This window comes from Sorghum bicolor, chromosome 3 (assembly GCF_000003195.3).
Source record: "Sorghum bicolor cultivar BTx623 chromosome 3, Sorghum_bicolor_NCBIv3, whole genome shotgun sequence".
NCBI lineage: Eukaryota > Viridiplantae > Streptophyta > Magnoliopsida > Poales > Poaceae > Sorghum > Sorghum bicolor.
Genome location: NC_012872.2, coordinates 16,136,227 through 16,159,090, shown reverse-complemented (window position 1 = coordinate 16,159,090; position 22,864 = coordinate 16,136,227). Strand labels below are relative to the sequence as shown.

At 50.6% G+C, this 22,864-nt stretch overlaps 1 protein-coding gene across 1 annotated transcript; it reads right to left on the bottom strand.

The window, feature by feature from the left end:
* On the bottom strand, window positions 14,579-19,284 carry LOC8086302 (peroxidase 1). The gene is made up of 2 exons (XM_002455522.2): window positions 18,892-19,284; window positions 14,579-15,639 (listed from the first exon to the last, which is right to left on the bottom strand). Exons 1-2 carry the CDS (start codon window positions 19,129-19,131, stop codon window positions 14,806-14,808), a joined length of 1,074 nt encoding a protein of 357 aa, XP_002455567.1. The 5' UTR covers window positions 19,132-19,284; the 3' UTR covers window positions 14,579-14,805.

Genomic DNA, 22,864 nt, shown 5'->3' with positions numbered 1-22,864 from the left:
TTCCCTGGTAAGAAGGTGTCTTTTGTTTCGATTTCTTGTGGCCGTTTTTTTCTTTTGCCTGACTCCCCTTTTATCTGCTTGTTTCATAGGGGATTGGGCTCGTCAGGGACTCCCCACCCCCAATCCCTGAGGACAAGGAGATCCGGGCCAAGAATAGGGCTCGGAATGAGGAACAGAAAAAGGCAAAAGAGGACAAGAAAGCCAAGGCGGCGAGAAGGGCGGAGAGGCGGGAGATCTCCTCCAAGAACCGCCGCGAAGCCGAGAAGGCGGGGGTTGCCCCGCCTCCTTCTCCTGAGACCTCGGTCTCGGAGATAGAGGGCGGAGGAGGTAACGCCGACTGGCTCGACAAGCTGGCGGAAGAGGATGACGTGATCCCTCCTGCCGGCGGGGGGATTGAGGCCCCAGAGGGGTCAAAAGCCCGAGGTGGGTCGGAGGCCCCCGAGGAGACCCAGGCGCCGGGGGGCGGACAGGCCGTCCCCCACATCATTGTAGATGACGAGGACAGCGCCCCTCATGAGGGTTCAGCCCCCATGGGTCCTCAAGAAGGGGAGAAGGCGTCGGGGGTCGAATCCGAGGGGCCCCCTCAACCAGTGGTGCCAGAGGGTCTGGCCGAACCCTCCCCAGCGTCCGGGGCAGGAACCGGTGCCTCGGTGGAGGCGTCGCAGGCTGAGACCACCGTGGTACCCCCTGCGCCGTCGGCAGGCGAGGCGGAGGTCCGACCGACGGCCCCTGGCGCTGAGGGAGGCCCCCAAGGAGCTCCGAGCTCCCAGAAGAAGTCTGCTCCCCGAGCGAGGTATGTATAGGATTTCTGATCCTTTCATTGATTTTTTGTTTATCTCTTTCTTATGATTTGGTGTTGCTCCCCCAGCCGTAAGCAAAAGGCGCCTTCGGTGGCGCTGGCCCCCCTGAAGGCCGTGAAGAGGGGGGCTCCGTCTACTCCCGGGTCGGCTAGGCCCATGTCGCCGCCACCTCCGAGCTGCGAGGTGGGAGAGCGCCACCAGGGGCAGGACACGGAGGCGCCGAAGCCCCAAGGGCCGGAGGAGACGGCCCTTCTCCCCGGGGCTGTGCCTCCTCCGGAGGATGCTGATTTGGGAGGTGCGGTCCGACCCGCGCAAGCTGAGGAAGGCCGAGCCATCGTGGCGTCCAGTGCGGCGCCTGAGGCACCCACGGCGGGAGGGGAGGGTGATGCCCGATGGGGCAAGTGCCCCATATTCTGGCCCAACCTCGATGGTGCAGAGGGAGGGGCCAGGTTCGTTCTAGACGACCCGTCGGAGAATTATCTCTGGCAGGGTCTAGACACATGCGGGCGTGCCAGCATCGAGGCCATCAACCGAGCTTCTCAGCTCGTGAGCCGCGACATGTTCAATTTGGCCCAGGTAAGGCTTCCTCCCATGTCGAAGTATTTTTTTGCTCTATTTTGCGATACTGACTCCCTTCACGACTTCTGACTCTGCAGGCGCTTAAGGCCACATCCCTGGAGAAGTCAGTCTTTCTCCGCCGGGAAAGGGATGCCTGGGCGACTTATGAGAACGAGAGGGCCGCCAGGGAGGCGGCTGATGGGGAGCTCGCGAAGGAGTGCGAGATTTCTGCTGAGCTTCGGCAGAAGTGCTCGGCACTGGCCACCGAGGCTCGGGAGGCCCTGGACAAGGTCACCCCCCTGGAGGAGAGGATTGGGGTCCTTGCCTAGGAATCCGAGGTGCAGAAGGCAACGACTGAGAGGTATAAGGGTGAGGTCGCTCGGCTTGAGGCTCTGCTCGCCGAAAAAGACCTTGCCCTGAACCAAACTCAGGCTGACCTCGATGGGGCTCTGAGCCAGGTGGCCCGCTGGCATCAGAGCTCGGCGGAGCACGAGAAGCGAGTCGAGGGTAAGACTTGCGCCTTTTACCTTGGCCCCCCTTTGTACTCCGGGTTAGTTTTCCTAATCTTTTTGTTTTTTCTACTTTTTAACAGAGTTAGAGAGGAAGGTGGTCGAGGCAACCTCTACTGCCGAGGCCCTGCAGAAGTCCCTTGACGCCGAGGCTTCGGACCGCTCGGCTCTTGAAGCCCTGGTCACCTCGGCATGTGAGGGGCTCGCGGTGTCTGCGTCGGGGTTGTCGCTGCGGAGTCGGGTCGAAGCCCTTTACTCCCGGGCCGGGGAGAGGATGAGGGAGGCGCTCCATGCTGGGGTGAAGAAAGCCCTGGTGGTGGTGAGCTCTCACTACGCCGGCATTGACTTGCCGGCGGTCTGTGAGGGCTATGTTCTCCCTGATGATGAGACGGAGGCCCAGGAGGAAGTGCAGAGGCTTGAAGACGCCGCGGCTGCCCCCAGAGATGCCTTGGCCACCTTCTTCGACGATGAGGTGGAGCTTCCTTCCCTTGGGGTTCACGGACCTGGGCAGACAGGGCAGCAGGACCCTTAGTTTTTCTTTTTTTTGTGTGTGGGTGTTGAGGCCGGTGGGCCTTGTATTATATATACAATGTTAATGTTGAATATGGATACTTGTATAACTGCTCTTTTTAGGCTTTTTTCCTAAGGCGTCTTATTTTCTTTTTCCTTATGCCGATCCGACCTCGGCAGCGCGAGGTCGGGTGAGCTACTTAGAGTTTTGCGCTAGCCAGAGTCCCCGAGCCTAAGTGCTTTTCCTTTTTCCTTAGTAGCTCTTGGAAGTCCGAATCCGTTCCCCGAATCTAAGGTGAGTAGAGGCGGTCTTTGCTCGTAAGCGCAGATCTTACCTCGCGCTCATGCCTTAAGATTTAGGGGATGGATTTTCGGTTTCTTAAGTCTTTTTAGGAGAGAGGAGGAAGACCTTGGGTCGGGGTTCTTTTAACTTGCGTGAAAAAAGGAAAAAAGATTCAGAGTCGACACAGGGGGTTCCCCCATGTAGCCCCCGAGGGAGGCTCTGACTCTACTGGGCAGGTCCGAGGCTCTCTGATAAGAAAAAGGCCTTAAACTTTCATTTATTCCTCGAAGGTAATGAACGAACAAAGAAATTTTTACAAAGTTCTAACGGTAAAAGCGACATAGCTGTTCTATGTTCCACGCGTTTTTGAAGACCTCCCCTGCTTCATTGGCGAGCTTGTAGGTGCCGGGTCGGAGGACTTCGGCGATGACGAAGGGTCCTTCCCAAGGGGGTGTGAACTTGTGACGACCCTTGTTGCTCTGTCTGAGCCTTAGCACCAAGTCGCCGACTTGAATTGCTCGGCCTCGGATCCGTCGCGCATGGTATCGGCGGAGGGCCTGCTGGTACTTGGCAGAGTGTAGGAGGGCTACGTCCCTGGCTTCATCCAGCTGGTCTAGTGCGTCTTCTTGGAACGTCTTGCCGCTATTTTCGTCGTAGGCTTGTACCCTTGGGGACCCGTACTCCAGGTCAGTGGGGAGGACGGCTTCCGACCCATAGACCATGAAGAACGGGGTGAAGCCTGTGGCTCGGCTTCGGGAGGTTCTCAGACTCCAGACCACGGCTGGTAGCTGTTTGAGCCACCTTTTCCCAAACTTGTTCAGTCGGTTGAAGATCCTAGGCTTCAGACCCTGGAGGATCATGCCATTGGCACGCTCCACTTGACCGTTGGTCTTGGGGTGAGCCACTGTCGCCCAGTCCACACGTATGTGGTGTCTGTCGTAGAATTGCAGGAACTTTCGCCCGGTGAACTGTGTGCCGTTGTCGGTGATTATGGAGTTCGTCACTCCAAATCGATGGATGATATCCGTGAAGAACAACACCGCCTGTTCGGCCTTGATCCTTGTGATGGGTCGGACCTCGATCCACTTGGAGAACTTGTCGATTGCGACAAGCAAGTGGGTGAAGCCCCCGGGCGCTTTCTGCAGAGGCCCGACCAGGTCGAGGCCCCAGACAGCGAAAGGCCAGGTGATGGGGATCGTCTGCAGAGCCTAAGCAGGTAGATGTATCTGCCGAGCGTAAAACTGGCATCCCTCACAGGTCCGCACGATGTCCGTGGCATCGACCACGGCGGTGGGCCAGTAGAAGCCTTGTCGGAAGGCATTTCCTACCAACGTCCGAGGCGCGGCGTGATGGCCATAAGCCCCCGAGTGTATGTCCTGCAGGAGCTTGATTCCCTCTCGACGAGGGATGCAACGCATGAGAATGCCCGAGGGGCTGCGCTTGTACATCTTCCCGTCGAGGAGGACAAAGGTCTTGGCACGACGAGCCACGCGCCTTGCCTCAGCCTGGTCCAGGGGCAGAGTGCCGTCGACCAAGCGTTGAAGCAAAGGGTAGCGCCAGTCAGGCGAGTTGTCGGATGTGGGTGGCTCTGGCTCGATGTCCATGGCCTCCTGCTCTGGAGCGACGGAACCCCTGGGGTCGGAACTTGGCCCGTTCGGGAGTTCGTCCGACCCCCCATCACCCTTGTAGTCGACGGAAGGCTTATAGAGGTCGCTGGAAAAAACATCCGGGGGGACTGTGGCCCGCTCGGATGCCATCTTGGCAAGCGCGTCGGCGGCCTCGTTATATTTCCTTAACACGTGGTTGAGTTCGAGGCCGTCGAACTTTTCCTCCAGGCGTCGGACCGCTTTGCAGTACGCGTCCATTTTGGGATCATGGCAGCTAGACTCCTTCATGACCTGGTCGATGATGAGTCTAGAATCACCTCGGATTTCGAGCCGTTTGATCCCGAGCTCGGTTGCGATGTGGAGTCCGTTTACGAGGGCCTCGTACTTGGCTGTGTTGTTTGAGGCGGCGAAATGGAGTCGGATCGTATAACGCATCTTTACCTCGAGGGGTGAGATGAAAACGAGGCCCACGCCGGCCCCGGTTTTCATCAAAGACCCGTCGAAGTACATGGTCAAGCATTCGTGCTGGATTTGTGGTGGGGGAGCTGAGTCCCGGTCCACTCTGCCATGAAATCTGCCAGAACTTGGGACTTTATGGCCCTCCGAGGCTCGTAGGTGATCCCATCACCCATGAGCTCTATGGCCCACTTAGCAATTCTTCCGTTGGCCTCTCGGTTCTGAATCACTTCCCCCAGGGGGAAAGATGATATCACCGAGACTGGATGAGACTCAAAGTAATGGCGGAGCTTGCGGCGGGTCAGAATTACAGCGTAGAGTAGTTTTTGGATCTGGGGGTATCGGGTCTTTGTGTCGGATAGTACTTCGCTGACGAAGTATACCGGTCTTTGGACCGGCAGGGCGTGCCCTTTTTCCTTCCTTTCGACCACGACAGCCGCGCTGGCCACCTGATCGGTAGCTGCAACATAGAGAAGAAGTGGTTCCCCCTCGGCGGGGGGCACTAGGATGGGAGGGTTTGTGAGCAGAGCCTTGAGCTTGTCGAGGGCTTCCTGGGCCTCGGGGGTCTAGGAAAATGCTCTGATTTCCTTAATAACCTATACAGAGGTAGCCCTTTTTCCCCGAGACGAGAGATAAAACGGCTTAGGGAGGCTAGACATCCCATGACCCTCTGTACTCCCTTTAGGTTGCGAATCTGGCCCATGTTTGCGATGGCCGAAACTTTTTCTAGATTGGCCTCGATCCCTCGCTCGGACACGATAAACCCGAGGAGCATGCCTCGGGGGACCCCAAAAACACATTTTTCGGGGTTGAGCCTGATCCCCTTTGCCCTGAGGCATTGGAACGTTTCTTCCAGGTCGGCAACCAGGCCACTTGCTTTCCTGGATTTGACGACAATGTCGTCTACGTAAGCTTCCACTGTTTTGCCTATAAGGTTCCCAAAGACCTGGAGCATACATCATTGATATGTAGCCCCTGCGTTCTTGAGGCCGAAAGGCATGGTTACGTAGCAATACATTCCAAAAGGGGTGATGAAAGAAGTCGCGAGCTGGTCAGACTCTTTCATCTTGATTTGGTGGTAACCGGAATATGCATCAAGAAAAGATAAAATTTCGCATCCCGCGGTGGAGTCAACTATCTGATCAATACGAGGTAATGGAAAGGGGTTTTTTGGACATGCTTTATTTAAACTAGTATAGTCTACACACATCCTCCACTTCCCACTTTTCTTTTTGACTAGTACGGGATTAGCTAACCACTCAGGATGGAATACCTCCTTGATGAATCCAGCTGCCAGCAGTTTGTGGATCTCTTCCCCGATGGCCCGACGCTTCTCCTCGTCAAATCGGCGCAGGCGTTGCTTCACGGGCTTGGAGCCGGCTCGGATGTCCAAGGAGTGCTCGGCGACTTCCCTCGGTATGCCAGACATGTCCGAGGGGCTCCATGCAAATATGTCAGCGTTTGCGCGGAGAAAGTCGACGAGCACCACTTCCTATTTGGGGTCGAGGCTGGAGCTAATCCTCAACGCCCTGCTCTTAGAGGTTCCGGGGTCGAGGAAGACTAGCTTGGTTTCCTCCGCCGGCTCGAAGCTCCCGGCGTGACGCTTGGGGTCGGGTACGTCCTGGCTGCAGTCGCCGAGGCCAGTAAGGATGGCCAGAGACTCAGCCAGAGCCTCGTCTTGCTCAATGCACTCGATGTCGCATTGATAAGCGTGCTGACTGGTCGTGCTGACGGTGATGATGCCCTTTGGCCCCGGCATCTTGAGCTTGAGATAGGTGTAGTTGGGGATGGCCATGAACTTGGCGTAGCAAGGTCGTCCCAGGATTGCGTGGTAGGTCCCTGGGAACCCGACCACATCGAAAGTGAGGACCTCCCGCCTGAAGTTGTCCGGGGTCCCGAAGCAGACGGGAAGATCGATCTGTCCGAGGGGGTGGGCACGGTGACCCGGCACCACTCCGTGGAATGGCGCTGTGTCGTTTCTCAGCCGGGACTTGCTGATCCCCATGAGGGCCAGAGTTTCGGCGTAGAGGATGTTGAGGCCGCTGCCTCCATCCATCAGCACCTTAGTGAGGCGGGTCTCGGCGATGATGGGGTCGACGATCAAAGGATAGCTCCCGGGATTGGGGATCCGATCCGGGTGATCTTGTCGGTCGAACGTGATTGCGCTCTCGGACCATTTGAGGTACGAGGGTGCGACTGCGCTGACTGCACAAACTTCTCAGAGTTCGCACTTCCTCTGACTCGCAGTGAGGCGAGCCGCACGTCCCCCAAAGATCAAGAGGCAGTTCTTGATTTTGGGGAAACCCTCCCCCTGGGGCTCGTCGTCCTTTGGTGGCTCTTCGGCGCTCTCCTTGGTGATGACGTCGGTGTAGTACCGACGGAGGACGGTGCACTCCTCAAGGGTGTGCCTGGTTGGTCCCCTGTGGTAGGGGCACGGCTTCTTCAACATCTCGTCGAAGAGTCCGGGGCCAGCAGGGGCCCGCTTAGGGTTCTTGCGATCTGCCGCGGCGACCAGGTTGTCGTCCGACTGACCCTGCTTCCCCTTGCGACCCTTCTTCTTCTTCTTGGGGTCGCGTGAGCCCGAGGCTTCGGTGGCCTCGGCCTTCTGTTTCCCCTTCGCAGCGCCGTCGGAGAAGACGGCGCCAACTGCCTCTTCGCCTGAGGCAAAGTTGGTGGCGATGTCGAGCAGCTGACTAGTGCTCGTGGGGGTCTTGCGTCCGAGCTCATGTACGAGCTCTTTGCAAGTGGTGCCGGAAATGAAGGCTCCGATGACGTCGGAGTCCGTGATGTTGGGGAGCTCAGTGCACTGTTTGGAGAATCGCCTGATGAAGTCTCGGAGGGACTCATCGGGCTTCTGCCGGCAGCTCCTGAGGTCCCAGGAGTTCCCAGGGCGCACGTACGTGCCCTGGAAGTTCCCGACAAAGATCCTGACCAGGTCGGCCCAGTCGTGGATCATGCGCTCAGGGAGGTGCTCAAGCCATGCCCTGGCCGTGTCGGCCAGATGCAATGGGAGGTTGCGGATGATGAGCAGGTCGCCGTCTGCTCCGCCTAGCTGGCATGCTAGGCGGTAATCCGCCAGCCAGAGCTCAGGGTTGGTTTCCCCTGAGTATTTGGTGAGGTTGGCAGGCTGTCGGAATCGGGCCGGGAACTTGGCCCTGCGTATGGCCTCGCTGAAGACGCGGGGGCCTAGAGGTTCTGGTGACGTGTTGTGGTCGTGATCGGGGTCGTACCTTCCACCTCGGCGTGGTCGATAGCGTCGGGACTCGGCCTCGTCCCTGTCACGCCGCTTAGCCTCGAGGGTGGCCCGAACGTCCGCGTCGGCCCTGATGCGTTTGTGGACTGACGGGGCCCTGTTGCCCCTTTGTGGATCAGGGGGCAGCGGACCCTGCACCGTTGGTGCCTTGTTAGGAGGGGGGCGGTCTTCTCGACGTCTCGAGCCTTGGGATTGTGATGCAGAACTCTCCGCGTTTTGTACCACAACCTGCTCCAGGAGACCACGTAGTCCCTGGCGCACTCTCCTTCCTTCAGGAGTCGACGGCTCGGGCATGGCTCTGAGGAGGAGTGCGGCGGCCATGACATTCTGGCTGGCCGTGCTGAAGACCGGGGCGTCAACCCCTGTATCCTCGACGATGCGACGGTTGATGTCTCGGGCGCGGCGTCTAGCTTCACCTCCATCTCCGCGGCCAGTCGGGTCTCGGACCAGGGCTTCGCGGAGTTGGCGGAGGCGTGTGCGTTCTTCTTCGAGCCTAGCCTCCAGCTCATCGAGCTGCTCGAGGTCAGGGCGGTGTCCTCCTACGGGGGCTGATGCTGCCCCTCGGGCTCCAGGATCGGTCCCGGGAGTAGGGTTGGGAGGTGGGGTTGCATTCCCCTGCCTAGGGGGCCCTGCGCCTCCCTGGGCGTTATGCGACATCCCCCCTGCTTCCAGGTTGAAACATTCTCGCGACGGGTCATAGCTCCCGTTGTCGGAGTCGGAGTAGCCAAGACAGTAGTTGCTGGCCTCCAAGAAGCGCATGAAGGTCTCCGGGTCGCCACACCCGGAGAAGTCAGGGCCGATCCACTCGTCATCGCCCGAGGTGGGGTCCTCTGGGTATGATGAGACGGGCGGCGTGGAGATGAGGTCCATGGTAGACCTCAAGTGGTGCCCTAGAAGTTCCGCGTACGCACTTAACGAAGTGCTCACGGAAGAGGCGTAGGTAGCGGCAGCATTCCTGAGCCCGAAAGGGAACTCGGGAGATGCTGCTGTTTTTCCTTCGTCCACAGGTCGAGAAGGAGGAAGACGGGGGACGGGTGTAGGTCGTGCCTTCCCCTTCGACCGGGGTGGGATGGGAGGTCGTGATGACCCTCTGTCGGTCCGGGGAGCGGAGCTTGGTGCCCCGCGAGCCCTTCCTCTAGCGCCTGCCGGGCCAGAGGAACGGGCGATCTGATGAGGAATATGCGGGGGGAGGGCCGGAGGGACCCTGGCCTTAGTGGTAGGGTCAGAGATCCCGGATCTCTGACGCCCCTTCCGGTTGCCCCTTGTACTGCGTCCCGAACGACTCCCACGCATTGACTGCGGTGGGATCGGATCGGGGCGAGGCTCGACATCACCACGAGGCGGGAGGAGGACCATGTCGTAGCCGGAACCGAGGGACATGAACTCCAAACTCCCGAACGTCATGATGGTGCCGCGGCGAAGTGGGTAAAACCCGTCTGCCATCCCAGCCTTCCCAGTAGGAACAGGTGAATGTCACGCAGAAGGCCCCTACCTGGCGCGCCAACTGTCGGCGTCTAGACTCGTGGTCTAGGCACTAACAAGTATAAGTCTGCGTGACTACCCAAGCTTGGATGGTGATGCAAGTGAGACACCGAGGGTTTATACTGGTTCGGGCCAAGAATGCCCTACGTCCAGTGTGGTTGTGGATTCTGTATAACCTTACACCCAAAGGTGCTTGTAGTAGGGGGTACAAGCTAGTTGCGAGAGAGGGCTAAGTCCCAGGTCTCGGCTTAGTGGTGGACAGAGTGATGATCGCTGCTCTGTGAAAGAGTGTGGCGGTAGTGTGTGTGTGATCCTTCTGAACTTGTCTTTAGTTGTGAACCCTGGCTCCCCTTTTATAGCCTCAAGGGAAGACAGGTATTTACATGAGTAGATTTCTTCTGTTGAATGGTGAAACCACAGTCCCGACCCTGTTGAAGCTGGTCCATCTCGTCCTTGAGGGATGGTTGACAGCATGGCTGCTCCTATAGAGGGTTACCGAGCCCTGTAGGGGTTATGGGGGTCGGAACGCCGGCACTGCTGCACATCCTGTCGATAGTGGGAAAAGACCTCAAATTGTGGTGCTGATTAACCTCTCCCATTCCCTTTCTACTGTGCGGCAGTACGCCACAGTGAAAGAGGTAAGGTCACACAGTGAAAGAGGTGAGGCTGCAGTGCCCAGGGTGGTTGAAACAGTCGGCACCCTGCCCTGCTATGGTATGGGAGTCATCGCGCTTGTCACTTCGCGGGCACGGGCGCCGTATAGTGGAAGTCTTGTTGACCTGGTGGATCGGGATCCGGCGCCCGAGCCCAGAAGGGGTCGGGCGAGACGGAACCTGCGTTCGAGACCCTGAGGGGTCGGGCGAGTCGGAACTCGCGTCCGAGGCCCTGCGGGGCCGGGCGAGTCGGAATTCGTGCCCGAGGCCCTGCGGGGTCGGGCGAGTCGGAACTCGTGTCTGAGGCCCTGGGGGGTCAAATGAGCTGGGGGCCGTGCCCCGGTGATTTAGTATGCTTTGTTTTTTGCGTTTTTTATTGCTCTGATTTGGGTATCCCTTTTTATGGTACCCAACAATATCTCACTTTGGTAATAGACTGTCGGTTGATAAATTTATTTTGCTTCAGCATTAGCCTACAAACTGCATCATTGACTACATCGTACAAGGCAATCCAAGAAATAACATGATTTTCAATAGCACCATGTATAGTAAACTCCAATTGGGAAACAAATGCAAGCATAGCGAAGATGAAATCAACCTCAACACCACCACCACCACAAGACTCGAAATAGTCCACATTTAAAGCTAAAGTCTTGCGGTGACTAGGGATTTGCACACAACCACCTCAAATCTAAAGATTTGGACTGAACCATGTACCATTAAAATGAGATCCATGTAAGATAAGAGTATGAGAGGGGATATCACCTTGCTACGAGCGAGAGCAACCATAGAAACAATAGGCGAGGTGGAAAGGTCCAAGCAAACAAGCAGCACCCCTATGGACACAGAGAAGACAAAACGGATCCAAAAGAGGGAAGAAGAGGGATGTGAGAGACACTAGCCACCACCACCACCAAGCGAGTCGGTGGACCACAGCACGAGATGTAGGAGGCACAGCAATGCCATCTCTAGTACAAAGACGACAATGTGAGAACTCCCCAACCTCAAGGGCTGGGAGCTTCTACTACCACAATGTGTACACACAAGCAATAAAGGAGAATGGAGAGAGTGAGGGAAGGAGAAGCGACAAAGAAGACAGGAGGGATGGATAAATGGGAAGGAATGAGGCAAAACCCTAGCACCACATATGCACAGAGATTTCACCATTCCCACGTGAGCCTGCGAGAGCCAATAGCCAGGAGGCCAAAAAGGCCAAGCGAGCCCTTGCTCGAGCCGAACTCAGAGAAATAAAATGTTTTCCATGGCTAAACTCATCCCTGTTTTAAGGGGTGTGTGAGGCTAGCTTGCAAAAGGTAGGTGAAAGGTCCAAATGGCTAGAGGGGGGTGAATAGCCTATTTAAAATTTCTACAAACTTCACTAAGCAAGTGAGTTAGTAAAACAAATGGCGAAGCAATTCTAGCACTAGCTCAACTAAGTTATGCAAGCCACCTATACAAACTAGTACAAGGCTAAACACTAAAGCACAACAACAAGAGAAGGCTAGTTACACTCCTAAACAAGAAGACTAAACTAAACAAGCTACACAACTAGCAAGATATACAAGTAAGAAAGGGAATGGAGAGTGATGGTTATACCAACGTTGTAGAGTAGAGATATATCCAACCAATCACTCACAATCACAATCACAATAGAATACCCTCGGCAAGAGATGACACAAGATTTTTTACCGAGGTTCACTTGCTTCCCGGCAAGCTACTCCTCGTTGTGCCGATACACCCACTTGATGGATCGCGAGCTAATTGGCAATCCGAAGCCAAACCCTCAGCGGGTGCCGCACATCCACTCACAAGATGGGGATCCTCCAAGCCATGAGCAATCCACTAGAGTAGCCAATTGCGATCTCCTGTGGGGAAGGCTCAAGAACCCCTCACAAGTCACTTGGTGAGGCTCGAAACAATCTCCAATCACGAGCTCAACACCACCGCTGCTCCAAGCCGTCTAAGGCGTCGGGAAACACCCAAGAGTAACAAGAAATCTGCAGCAAACTTAAGAATCAAGTGCCACTAAATGCAACTCTCAAAGCAATGCACTTGAATCTCACTCAATCTCACTAGGATGAGCAATCAAGCAAGGAGATGAGTGGAGGGAGTGTTTTCTAGCTCAATGTATGCCTCAAGTATTCAAATGTGCAAGAGTGAACCTCCCAAAGCCGGCCACCAACTATTTATAAGCCACTCTCAGAAACTAGCCGTTGGATGTTTTCATTGGGCTAAAAATGGGGGCACCGGACGCTACTAAGTGAGCACCGGACGCTCGACTCCCTGCGTCTGGTGCACTAGAGTTGGCCACGTGTCCGTCCTGAATCTCGCGTGTCAGATCCTAACGGTCACCTGCGGATCACCGGACGCTCTGCAGGTCCACACCGGACTCATGCGCAGAGAGTTCCGCAAACCTGCGGGTCACCGGACGCTAAGCACCGGTAGCGTCCGGTGCTCACCGGACCCATGCGCAGAGAGGGTCGTAAAACGCCCACACACCGGACGCTCTCAGAGAGCGTCCGGTGCTCAACCCTAGCAGGGTCAAGCACACCGGACTCTGAGGCCAGCGTCCGGTGCCTCCGCACTCAGCGTCCGGTGAGTGTTTCTCAGCGAAAAACACTCCCGTGACTTCTCCAAATTTCCCACCGGCGCAATAGAAAATATACACTTATTTTTCTCAAAAGCATCGAATCTCGCCTCGCAAGCTCGGCGGGAGGGAGAGAGGAACCCAAACCCCTCTCAACCCTAGGAATTCCACCTCTTTTGTAAATGTGCTAACACCAACAAGTGTCCACCACCAAAGTGCATGTGTGTTAGCTTTTCACAAACATTTTCCCAAAAGAGTTAGGTTAGCACTTTACTAGATCCTAATGCATATGCTCAAGATATGGACCTAGTAGCACTTGATTCGAGAGATAACCGTGATTTCCCCTCTTGATAGTCGGCTACCTATCCTAAACCCGGTCAATCACTTCTCTACTCATCTTAGACCGGCAAAAGTAAAACCCTATGTTTATACCTTTGCCTTGATAACTTTGCTCCTCGTCTATCATCATGATCTCCACCTCAAGAATCATCTCTTTGTAGTCATGTGGCCACCTTTCCATGCCACCATGCACCTTCATCACATGTGTTGCTATGCCTAACTCAAATCACTTAAACACAAGGCATTAGCATCTTAGTGTCATTAATTACTAAAACCAAACTTGGGCTTTCAGTAGGTTAGGCAAATAAACAAAGTCTGTTTGTACTAGCAGGGCCTGGCTAAATCTGTGGTCTGGCAATCAAATAGGCTCGTCTAACAGTTATTATATAGCTATGTAGAGAGAGTTTGCTGTAACAAATATTATTATTTTACGCGATGGAAAGGATAAGGTTCGATGGTTGGAGCCCTTGGAGGTGTGAGGGCACTTTCAATGTATAAAACTATTAGCAGTTTCTATAGCATATGACAGTTATATTTTTTCTCTCTTAGGTAAATCACTTATCACATCAACGAGTTACCTACACGGCAGTGTAATTAGTATCTATAGAAACTACCATAGTTTTTGCATTATGAACCATCCATATCGTTTCCGGTCGGTCGGTCAGACTGAACCATCCATTGCGAGATGAATCATTTAACCTTAATTAGTTTATGATTAGACAATATTTGCCACAAACAAATGAAAATACTACACTATCCAAAATCTAAAATTTTTGCCAACTAAACAAGGCCTAACGCCACCTCCAGTGTAGAGACAACCACCCTTGGGCTTTGGCTCATGCCTGCGCTTCCCCGTATGACAATTAAGGCCTTGTTTAGATGCGAAAAGATTTTGGATTTCGCTACTGTAGCATTTTCGTTTGTTTGTGGTAAATATTGTGCAATTATAGACTAACTAGGATCAAAAGATTTATCTCGTGATTTACAGTTAAACTGTGCAATTAGTTTTTATTTTTGTCAATATTTAATATTTTATGCATGTACCGAAAGATTCGATGTGACAGCGAATCTTAAAATTTTTTTTAGTTTTGGGGCGAACTAAACAAGGCCCGGTCGGTCGGTCAGACTGAACCCGGCCCGCCATCTGTTCGTGCAGATATTGGCCGTAACGTGTTGGACTGAACATGCATATGCATGCATGTGTCTTCTTTTCCGAACGTGGAACTTTAATGATTGTACGACTAGCTAGATAAGGCTATCTCCAACAGGAGATTCATTTGGGAACCCAAATCCAAAATGGGTCTCCAACACAATACCTATAGCCTCCAACAGAGGACCCATACAGAAGACCCACTTTGGGTATCAGGAGAGGCATAACCCAAATTTGGGTATCCTCTCTCCTCGAGACCCATTTGCAGAGAGTGTTGTCTTTTAGGTCTTGTTGTTGGAGAAGACTAAAAATAGGTATGGAACCTTTTACCTGTAGCGCTACCCAAAGGACAAATGAGTCTTGTATTTTGGGTGAGGATTGTTGGAGATAGTTTAAGAAGTACGTAGATCATCGATCATTATTTTGTTTATTAATTTCCCACACCAAGCCCGGGTGTACGACTGTGCGCAACAAACAACAAGCTAGTAGGTCCACGTCCACACGTACGTACAAAAGGCAATCACATACATGCAAAGCAAAGACGACACTGCTGATCAATACTCATGCACACGCGCGTACGTGTAACGTGTGTACATATTGCTGATCATCAGTACTTCATCAGCTCGTGGCAACCTCGTCGGCCGGGAACAGCATCTCGATCACCCCGGCGGCGGCCGCCGACGACGAGGACGGGTTGACGACGCTGCAGTTGAGGCGGATCTCATCCGTGGTGCCGGTCTTGACGTCGATGTTGCCCATCTTGACCATGGCGGCGGCGAACTTCTGCTTCCAGAGCGTCTCGTCGGCGGCGAAGGCGTTGGCGAGCGGCGCGAGCGTGGCGTTGCGGATGAGCTGGTCGTCGGAGAAGTGGAGGCCGAGGTTGAGCGGCAGCAGCTTGTAGTAGTTGTTGTCCAGCACAGCCGGCGTGCTGACGTCGATCTCCGTCGTGTTTGGGTCGAACTGGCCGGGGCTGGGCGGGCACAGCGCCTCCAGCAGCGCCTGGTACGCCGCGCTGATGGTCCCGTCGGCCAGCCGGCGGCGGTTGGTGGCCAGGAAGGAGGCGCAGTGGGAGCGGCCGATAGTGTGGGAGCCCGACAGCACCACCATGTCCTCGACGGTGAGGTTCTTCCTCCTGAAGCCGTCGATGAGGACCTGCGCCGTGCTGTCAGGGCCAAGCAGGTTGGTGTCGGCCTCCGTCTCGTTGGACACGCGGCCGTCCCGCCGCCCCGCGGGCACCTGGTAGAAGAGCTTGCCCGTCAGGTTGACGCTGTCGCGGGCGGCGAAGGCGACGATGTCGGCGCACGAGACGGTGCGCGGGCAGCTCCGCTCCACGGCGGCCTTGGCGGCGTCGATCACGTCGAAGCCGCGCAGGCTCGGGTTGTTCGCCCGGGACTGACGCTCCGTGTTGCCGCCGGCGGGGTTCACGGATAGGAGGACGGAGGCGTCGCAGCCCTGTGTGTGGAATGATGGGTCATCAAAAGCCAACCACCAAAGTTTAATTAGGTTTCACTGTTTCAGTCCTCACCATGATTAGTAAATGTGGCATTACATTAATTGTCAAGCATCAACATAACACGCGTATGCTTCAACGCTGATCATTCTGGACTTGGACTGGCAGTATATAAAACCACAAGTGCGTTGGATAAGGCCTTTTTTAATAAAAAACTTTTTGGATTTTGACACTATAGCACTTTCGTTTTTATTTAACAAACATTGTCCAATTATAGAGTAACTAGCCTGAAAAGATTCGTATCGTGATTTACAGATAAACTATGCAATTAGTTATTTTTTTTATCTATATTTAATATTCCATGCAAGTGCCGTAAGATTCGATGTGATGGAGAATCTTATAAAGTTTTGGGTTTTTTAGTGCATCTAAACAAGGCCTAATACCAATCTTAACTAGTACTCCTACGTAATTGTAGTATATAGTACCTGTTGGACGGCATCAATATATTGCTAGTACAGGCCGGTCTATCTAGGTGGTGGTTGTACTCATGTACTATGTGTGTACCAACGACCAATTGACTTGTTCTTCCAAAATAATTCAACGGTTTATGTCATATATATCCATGAAGAATATAATTCAAGAGTTGAGGGAGCATATGCTGCCAAGATCCAAACTGAGCTTTCGTTGCTGTTGAACTATCTATTATTCAAGAGAGGAAAGTTTGAGAACGATAACCAAGACATGTGCACGTGTTCCGTGAAGCTTAGAGTTTTGTTTGGATTATTTTTATGATAGAGACAAACAACCCTTATCTGTTACCTACACTGATCGAACAGACTAAATTATTATTATTGATGGAACTTTCACAACCATAATTTTAGATTTTTCCTAGTAACGTGGGATTCTTCTAGTGTTTTGGTATTCAAAATTTAGTATAAATTTGCCTACTAAATGTCTCCTAGTGAGATTCGTATGTGATATGACTAATGATAGTGTTTTATTACTAGTTAAAAATACTAGGAGATTTTTACCATTTTGGTAGTGTTTTACGTAAAAATCTCTGGCTCACAATATGTTGAAGACCATGTTAGGGGCTTAGTTTGGGTATCTATGTATTCATCTCAGACGTATGCGTTGAGGTGGGTTGGTATATAGAGTTTAGTTTAAATTTCCCACAAACCCATTTCAACACACATGGGTTGAAAATTTGAGATAAACACATGGACATCTAAATAAGGCCTTAGGAAAATATGTTATTGGCCAACGTTTTTGAGTTTTTGCACCATTGTTCAAATTAAATAATTTAGATATTTACTTGGTTGTAAATAAATAGCCGCAACCACTACGCCATCCATACCAAAAACCACAAAAAATGCTGTTTATGGTTATGTATATAATTCAAGCTTTCTTAAATTTAACTAGAAGAATTAGGTCTCATTTGAGTTTTTGAATTAAAATCCGTTCCAATAATCACAATTTAGGCACGAATCAGTTAAGTTAGCATGACTGCGTGTGGAACATATTTGTATGTTGTTGTTGGCCACAGAGGGGAGATACTTATACACCGCACTTCTGCTTGGTATAAGATGCAAAGCAGAAACAGGGCATGATAATTGACGAAATATCTATCTCTATCTTTCACCCACGAATTTAACACAGGTTTATATTTAAACTTTGAAAGTTGTGGAATATCAAATTTGCTAGCCAAATAGCTAGCCTAGTTCATAAAGTAGATTATAATTTTTCCAGAATGATAAAGATCTAAATGGGCAGTTATATAAAACATTAGCAATATTTATATCTCCAAATAAGGTTACTGTCAAAATATGAACAATTAATCTAACGATATTTATTATGTACTATAAATATTAATAATTTTTTGTATATATTTGGTCTGACAGAGTATACCAAGAGGATTTCAGTTGAAAATTATTTTTGGAATTCCCATCCTCTTATGTGTCTAACTTTACAATATATTGGTCAAAATTAATACGTTTGGTTTTACCGCAACTATTGTTGGATCATGCTATACCTTATATTTCCTTTTTGGTTCCTTGTTCACAGGACGAATATTATTATATGAGAGATATATTTCCATCTCTCATGAACAAGCCGACACCACTATTTCACAAACGTTCAGTGAAAATAAAAGCAGCGGTCAGTTTCCGACAACTATTTTCTTTCCTTTTTTGGAAAGTGCATATATTACTTTTTATTTTGGACAGAACAAGAATCGTTTCTCTTTCTCTTTTTAGATATTCGATTCTCTTTTCACTTTCTTTTCCTAGATCACCCGCCCTTTAATATATTTTTTTTAAGAAGCATGTGCTCATAACTTATAAAATGGAATTAAAAAAAAGCGTAACTTTCACGATAAACTTAACAGTACTAACTTAGAAGTGCTTCTAGACAACATAAGTTCGAGAAATAACTTAACATTGCTAACTTAGTCGTTCTCAAAAAGTTATAGTATATAACTTATGTACATAAGTTTACTTCCACTATTTCGAATTATAAGGCACGTTGACTTTTCTAAATTGAATTTAGTATGTATCTAGACACAACTATATATGTATACACATAACAAAATCAATATATGTAGAAATATCAAAACATTTTATAATTTAGAATAGAGAGAGACATAAGTTACACAATACAACTTATGTACATAAGTTGCACAACTAATACACTAGTGCATATAGAAAGTTATGACATTTATTATACATAAACAGAAGTTATACGATACAACTTAGCAGAATAGGTTAGCAGCATAATTTAGCAGAATAAGTTAGCAACATAACTTATATGTTATAAGTTTATATACATAAATTGTTATTAGAAAAATAAAAATCCTCGAAACATATAGAAGTGGGGTCTAGTTTTGTTCGTCTTGTCACGTTGAACACACCGGTGAAGACGGAATTAAAAATAGATACATCATTCAAAAGTTATAGTAATTTGAAATAAATATTTTATTTTTTTCATGATGATGTCAAAAGCAGAGGGAAAGAGAAGTGGTGGGAGAAGGATGGACGACCGGCATGCATTAGCTGTCGGATTGTTCGCTAGATTAAAAACTACTGAACGACCGTGGCAATGGAATTGGGTGAACCAGCTCGTCTGAAGTACGAAGTAGTAGAGATGAAAAACGTGGAAAAAAAATCAAGTAGAGTCTATACATGTACTGCACATGTGTGATCTGCCGAGACACCACTTACATGCATGCATGTTTAATTGTGTATATACGTACGTACCCTGACAAAGCAGTCATGGAAATGGAGGCGGATGAGGCCGGGTGCGACGCCGGAGTTGTTGGCGAAAGCAGCCGTGACGACCTGACGCACGAGCGCCTCGGCGTTGGGGCAGGTGGTGTTGTAGAACCCCACCTTGAGCTGGGCGCGGCTCCCCGTCGGCAGCAGCAGGCACACGGTGGCGACGCACGCCACCAGGCCGGCAAAGCCGCCGCTGCTAGTGCTCATCCTCTCTCCCGCCATTGCCAGTACTTAGGCCTGCTATGCTAGCTGTATAGTCTCAATCACACTGCTGCTATTTCTGAGCAGGCACTTGTTTAACTCGATGGTTCAGCTAGTGTTTATAAAGAGGCGCGCCCGGCGTCTGGCAGGTTTGTTTAGCAGAGTGCTGGGTAAGATAGCAGCCGGAGAAGAAAAGTAGCTAGTACGCAACCTTAGCATACTTTATATAGATATAGAGGCTAAATAAGCTTTGGCTCGTGTCCAAACTGAAATGTCATCGTCAATTATGTGGTTGCGAAATAAATGAGTGTATGAGACAGAAAATTCTAATTCTTCATCCATCTGACATGGATGTGTTAACTTGGTGTTTGTGGTTTGAGAAACTTGTCCATCAATCCTATAGATAGATGCAGTGGTACATTATTTTTTTTCGAGATCGGGTCTTTCATCCGTTTTTCATTAAGAGGAAGGACCATAAGAAAGGCCACAGCACGGATACAAGGACTCACAAGTAATTCTAGGATTACCGACGGAATCCGAACGACACAAGGAACAACAAGAATACATGGGGGGAGGGTTGTGGAACTCCATCACTAAACACCAATCGACTATGTCTGCCAAAGAAAGAGTACATCCGCGGTAAGGTCGCCAAAACAGGGTGGCCGAAGCCATGGTGCCAAAGCATCCACCAGTAAAAATCTCACCATCCATCCGCAAGTGGCCAGGTAGCCATTGTAAAGAGCTCAACATCCATCCATCCATCCATCCACAAATGACCAGGTAGTCGTTGCGAAGAGGAAGGCGACCAAATCCGCCAGCGACCAGGTAGCCGCTGCGAAGAAGGCAACGAATCCACCAGCGACCAGGTAGCCACTACGAAGAAAACGACGATGACGACGACTATAGCACCGACACCCGAGGTGGATAGACCAAAGCGAGGAAAACAAAAGTGCAGGCAGGGACAACACAGGCAAGGAGCGGCGTCGGCAGATGCAGGGCAACAACGAAGCCTCCAAGGAGGGTATGACGTCCACAGATGTCAACAACGCTGACAAGGGCACAAGAAGGACTTTCGTCCCAGAAACGGCAACCATGAGATGAACTACTCCTTCGATGACGCCTTCAGGAAGGAGGATGACGCAGTTGCGCTATCGCCGCAGGCCCTAGGCAAAAGACGGGCAAGGTTTTCACTCAGGAGCTTGCTCACGGTTGCTGGAGGGTCTCTTGTCCCCAACCACTGACCCACGACGGCGCTGGACCGCGAACCGAGGACCATAGTGCCTTGCAGAGGCCACCGACACCACCCACCACAGCTCCGGCGTAGGGGAGCAGCCCCACCCACCAGCCTAGCTTGGAGAGCGAACCTAAGGAGGCCACTACAGCCCCACGCCTGGCAATTGGTAGGCAGGAGGCACGGTGCAACGCAACACGCCGCCACGACCTTCGCATGAGCACGACATGCACTCGCCCGCCAGGGGACCCCCCGCGCGCAGGCAACGGCTCAGGCGGCCGGCCAGATGCCTAGACACACGCACAACGGTGTCCGGGAGACGTGTGGGCACGGACGGTCGAGCATCCAGGCCACGGCCCTAGACCTCGACGGTGCCTAGGCTGCCCTGAATCCCTGCAAAGTAGAGGCACGTGGATCTAGACCAAGGGTGCCGGGTCTGGCCGAGCAGTCGTGTGTCCACACCGCCGCTGCTAACGGTAGGACTGACAAGCGTCACCCTAGATCTCGATAGAAAGGAGTGAGGGGCGCGCAGATCTAGACCTAGGGGCGCTGAATCTAGCCGACCGGAGGCGCAAACTCGCCAGAGGGGAGGTGATTAGGGGTGGAGATGGAGGGAGGTGGGAGGGAGAGATGACTGCGGGCGGCACCCTTTCTTCGGGGCGCCGCCACTGCTGTCACACGCCAGAGGATGATAGCGGCGGCTGGGGGGATGCTGGGGCGGGTGGCCTTGAGCGCCAGTGAGGTCACCCCCGAGTCGCCCGTTGCTGGAGCGCTCGGGGGAAGGGGAAAATTAGGCTCAGAATTTCTCCAGAATTATCATCCCAGTGGTACATTATGAATTCATCCATTAAATCTATCATTTTCATGTTATGGTTTGAGATAGAACGGTTCTACTTTCCTGTTTATACTAATTATTAGTTTGTGGAAATAAGATGGTGATGAGCACCTCATTTTGTTCGCGAGACCAATAAAAATGGTGAAGAGATGAACTCCTTCGAGGTCTATGACTTTCATATAAACTTTGTAGCCATCCGACTTTGCAATATTATGACTTTTTTGTGATGCACCTGTCTTTAGAGCGTGGAGTACATGACAAACCGCCTCTAGAAATCAAATTCTAAATTAAGGCGGTTGACGTTATCAACCGCATTTGAAAATAAAGACAATTTTTAGAAGCAACTAAAACATATAAACTACCTCTAGATGATTTCTAAAGATAGTCTATTTTTGGAACCATTTTTAGATGGATTAGAGCCCCATCTGCATTGTAGGACGTCTCTAAATTTTGCTATTATGTAATTTGTGGGTTCAGTCTATGATTTATTTTCTTTTTTCTATTTTAACGTTGTTTATTAAAATTCTAAATATTGATTTCTAGAGATACCCTGTAAAAATTGAATCCGTTGTAGTATGCATAAAAAATATTGATAGTTTGTAATTTAATTAAGAAAATGATAAATCTATAGGTACGTGGCGGTACTACTTTAGGACACTTTCAACCGGGATAGTTTCTATAGACATTAATTATATTATCACCTAAGCGCTTTGCTGATGTGGTAAGATAATTATCAAAGAGAGAGCAAAAACCATAAAAATCAGGTCTAAATTAGAAACCATGTCTACACGAGAATCAAAGCACGAAAGGATTGTGATTATAGAGAATGGAGAGAGAATGTATGTGATTGGATAAAAAAATATTCTATAAAAACGATTCGTGGAAACCATAGTTTATATATATATATATATATATATATATATATATATATATATATATATATATATATATATATATATAGGAATTAATATGTATAGAAACTACATGTAGTTTTTAGTATTGAGATTATCCTTACATGATCATATCTATTTATGAGGTGTCCTCTTAGAGCAACTCCAACAGCTTGACTATTCTTGTTGTGAAGGTTATTTTAGAATTTGCAAAGTAAAAAGTAGGCTCCAACAGATGTGCTATCTGGTTTTGTATAATAGAAAGTTGTCGAGACTGTTGGCGATTTTGGCAATCGTCCAAAGGCCTCTTCTGTAGTAGTGTTGGCTATCCCTTGATTTTTGGTGGCGATATATAGCCAACCACTGACACACTGATTTTGTAAAATGGCAAATTGTGAACTTCTTCTTTTTTACGCCGTTTTCTATTTTACAAAATAGCTAAATAATAGAATTGGCTATTAAGTTTAGTCAAGCTCTTGGAGTTGCTCTTAGCGTGTACAGTAGAAGTGATGAATGATAGGATAGATGCATGACGCGGACTGACTCACGTTTGGTTCCCATTTTCCCATCGATGTTGCCTCAGAAGTCAAGCCAGAGGTACCGCGGTAGGTCCCTGATTTCCAGCAGAAGTGGTGTCCATCTTGATAACTCCTGTTATAGGTTGGATAACGCGGCGAGTCAAGCGGATTTTGTTGATCCATGTCGTTGATTTTACTTCTGCATACACACACAATTATATATTGTTTACTCCTAGTTATTATTATGTGTATTACTACCAAACTGATTTGCAGTTCAGTA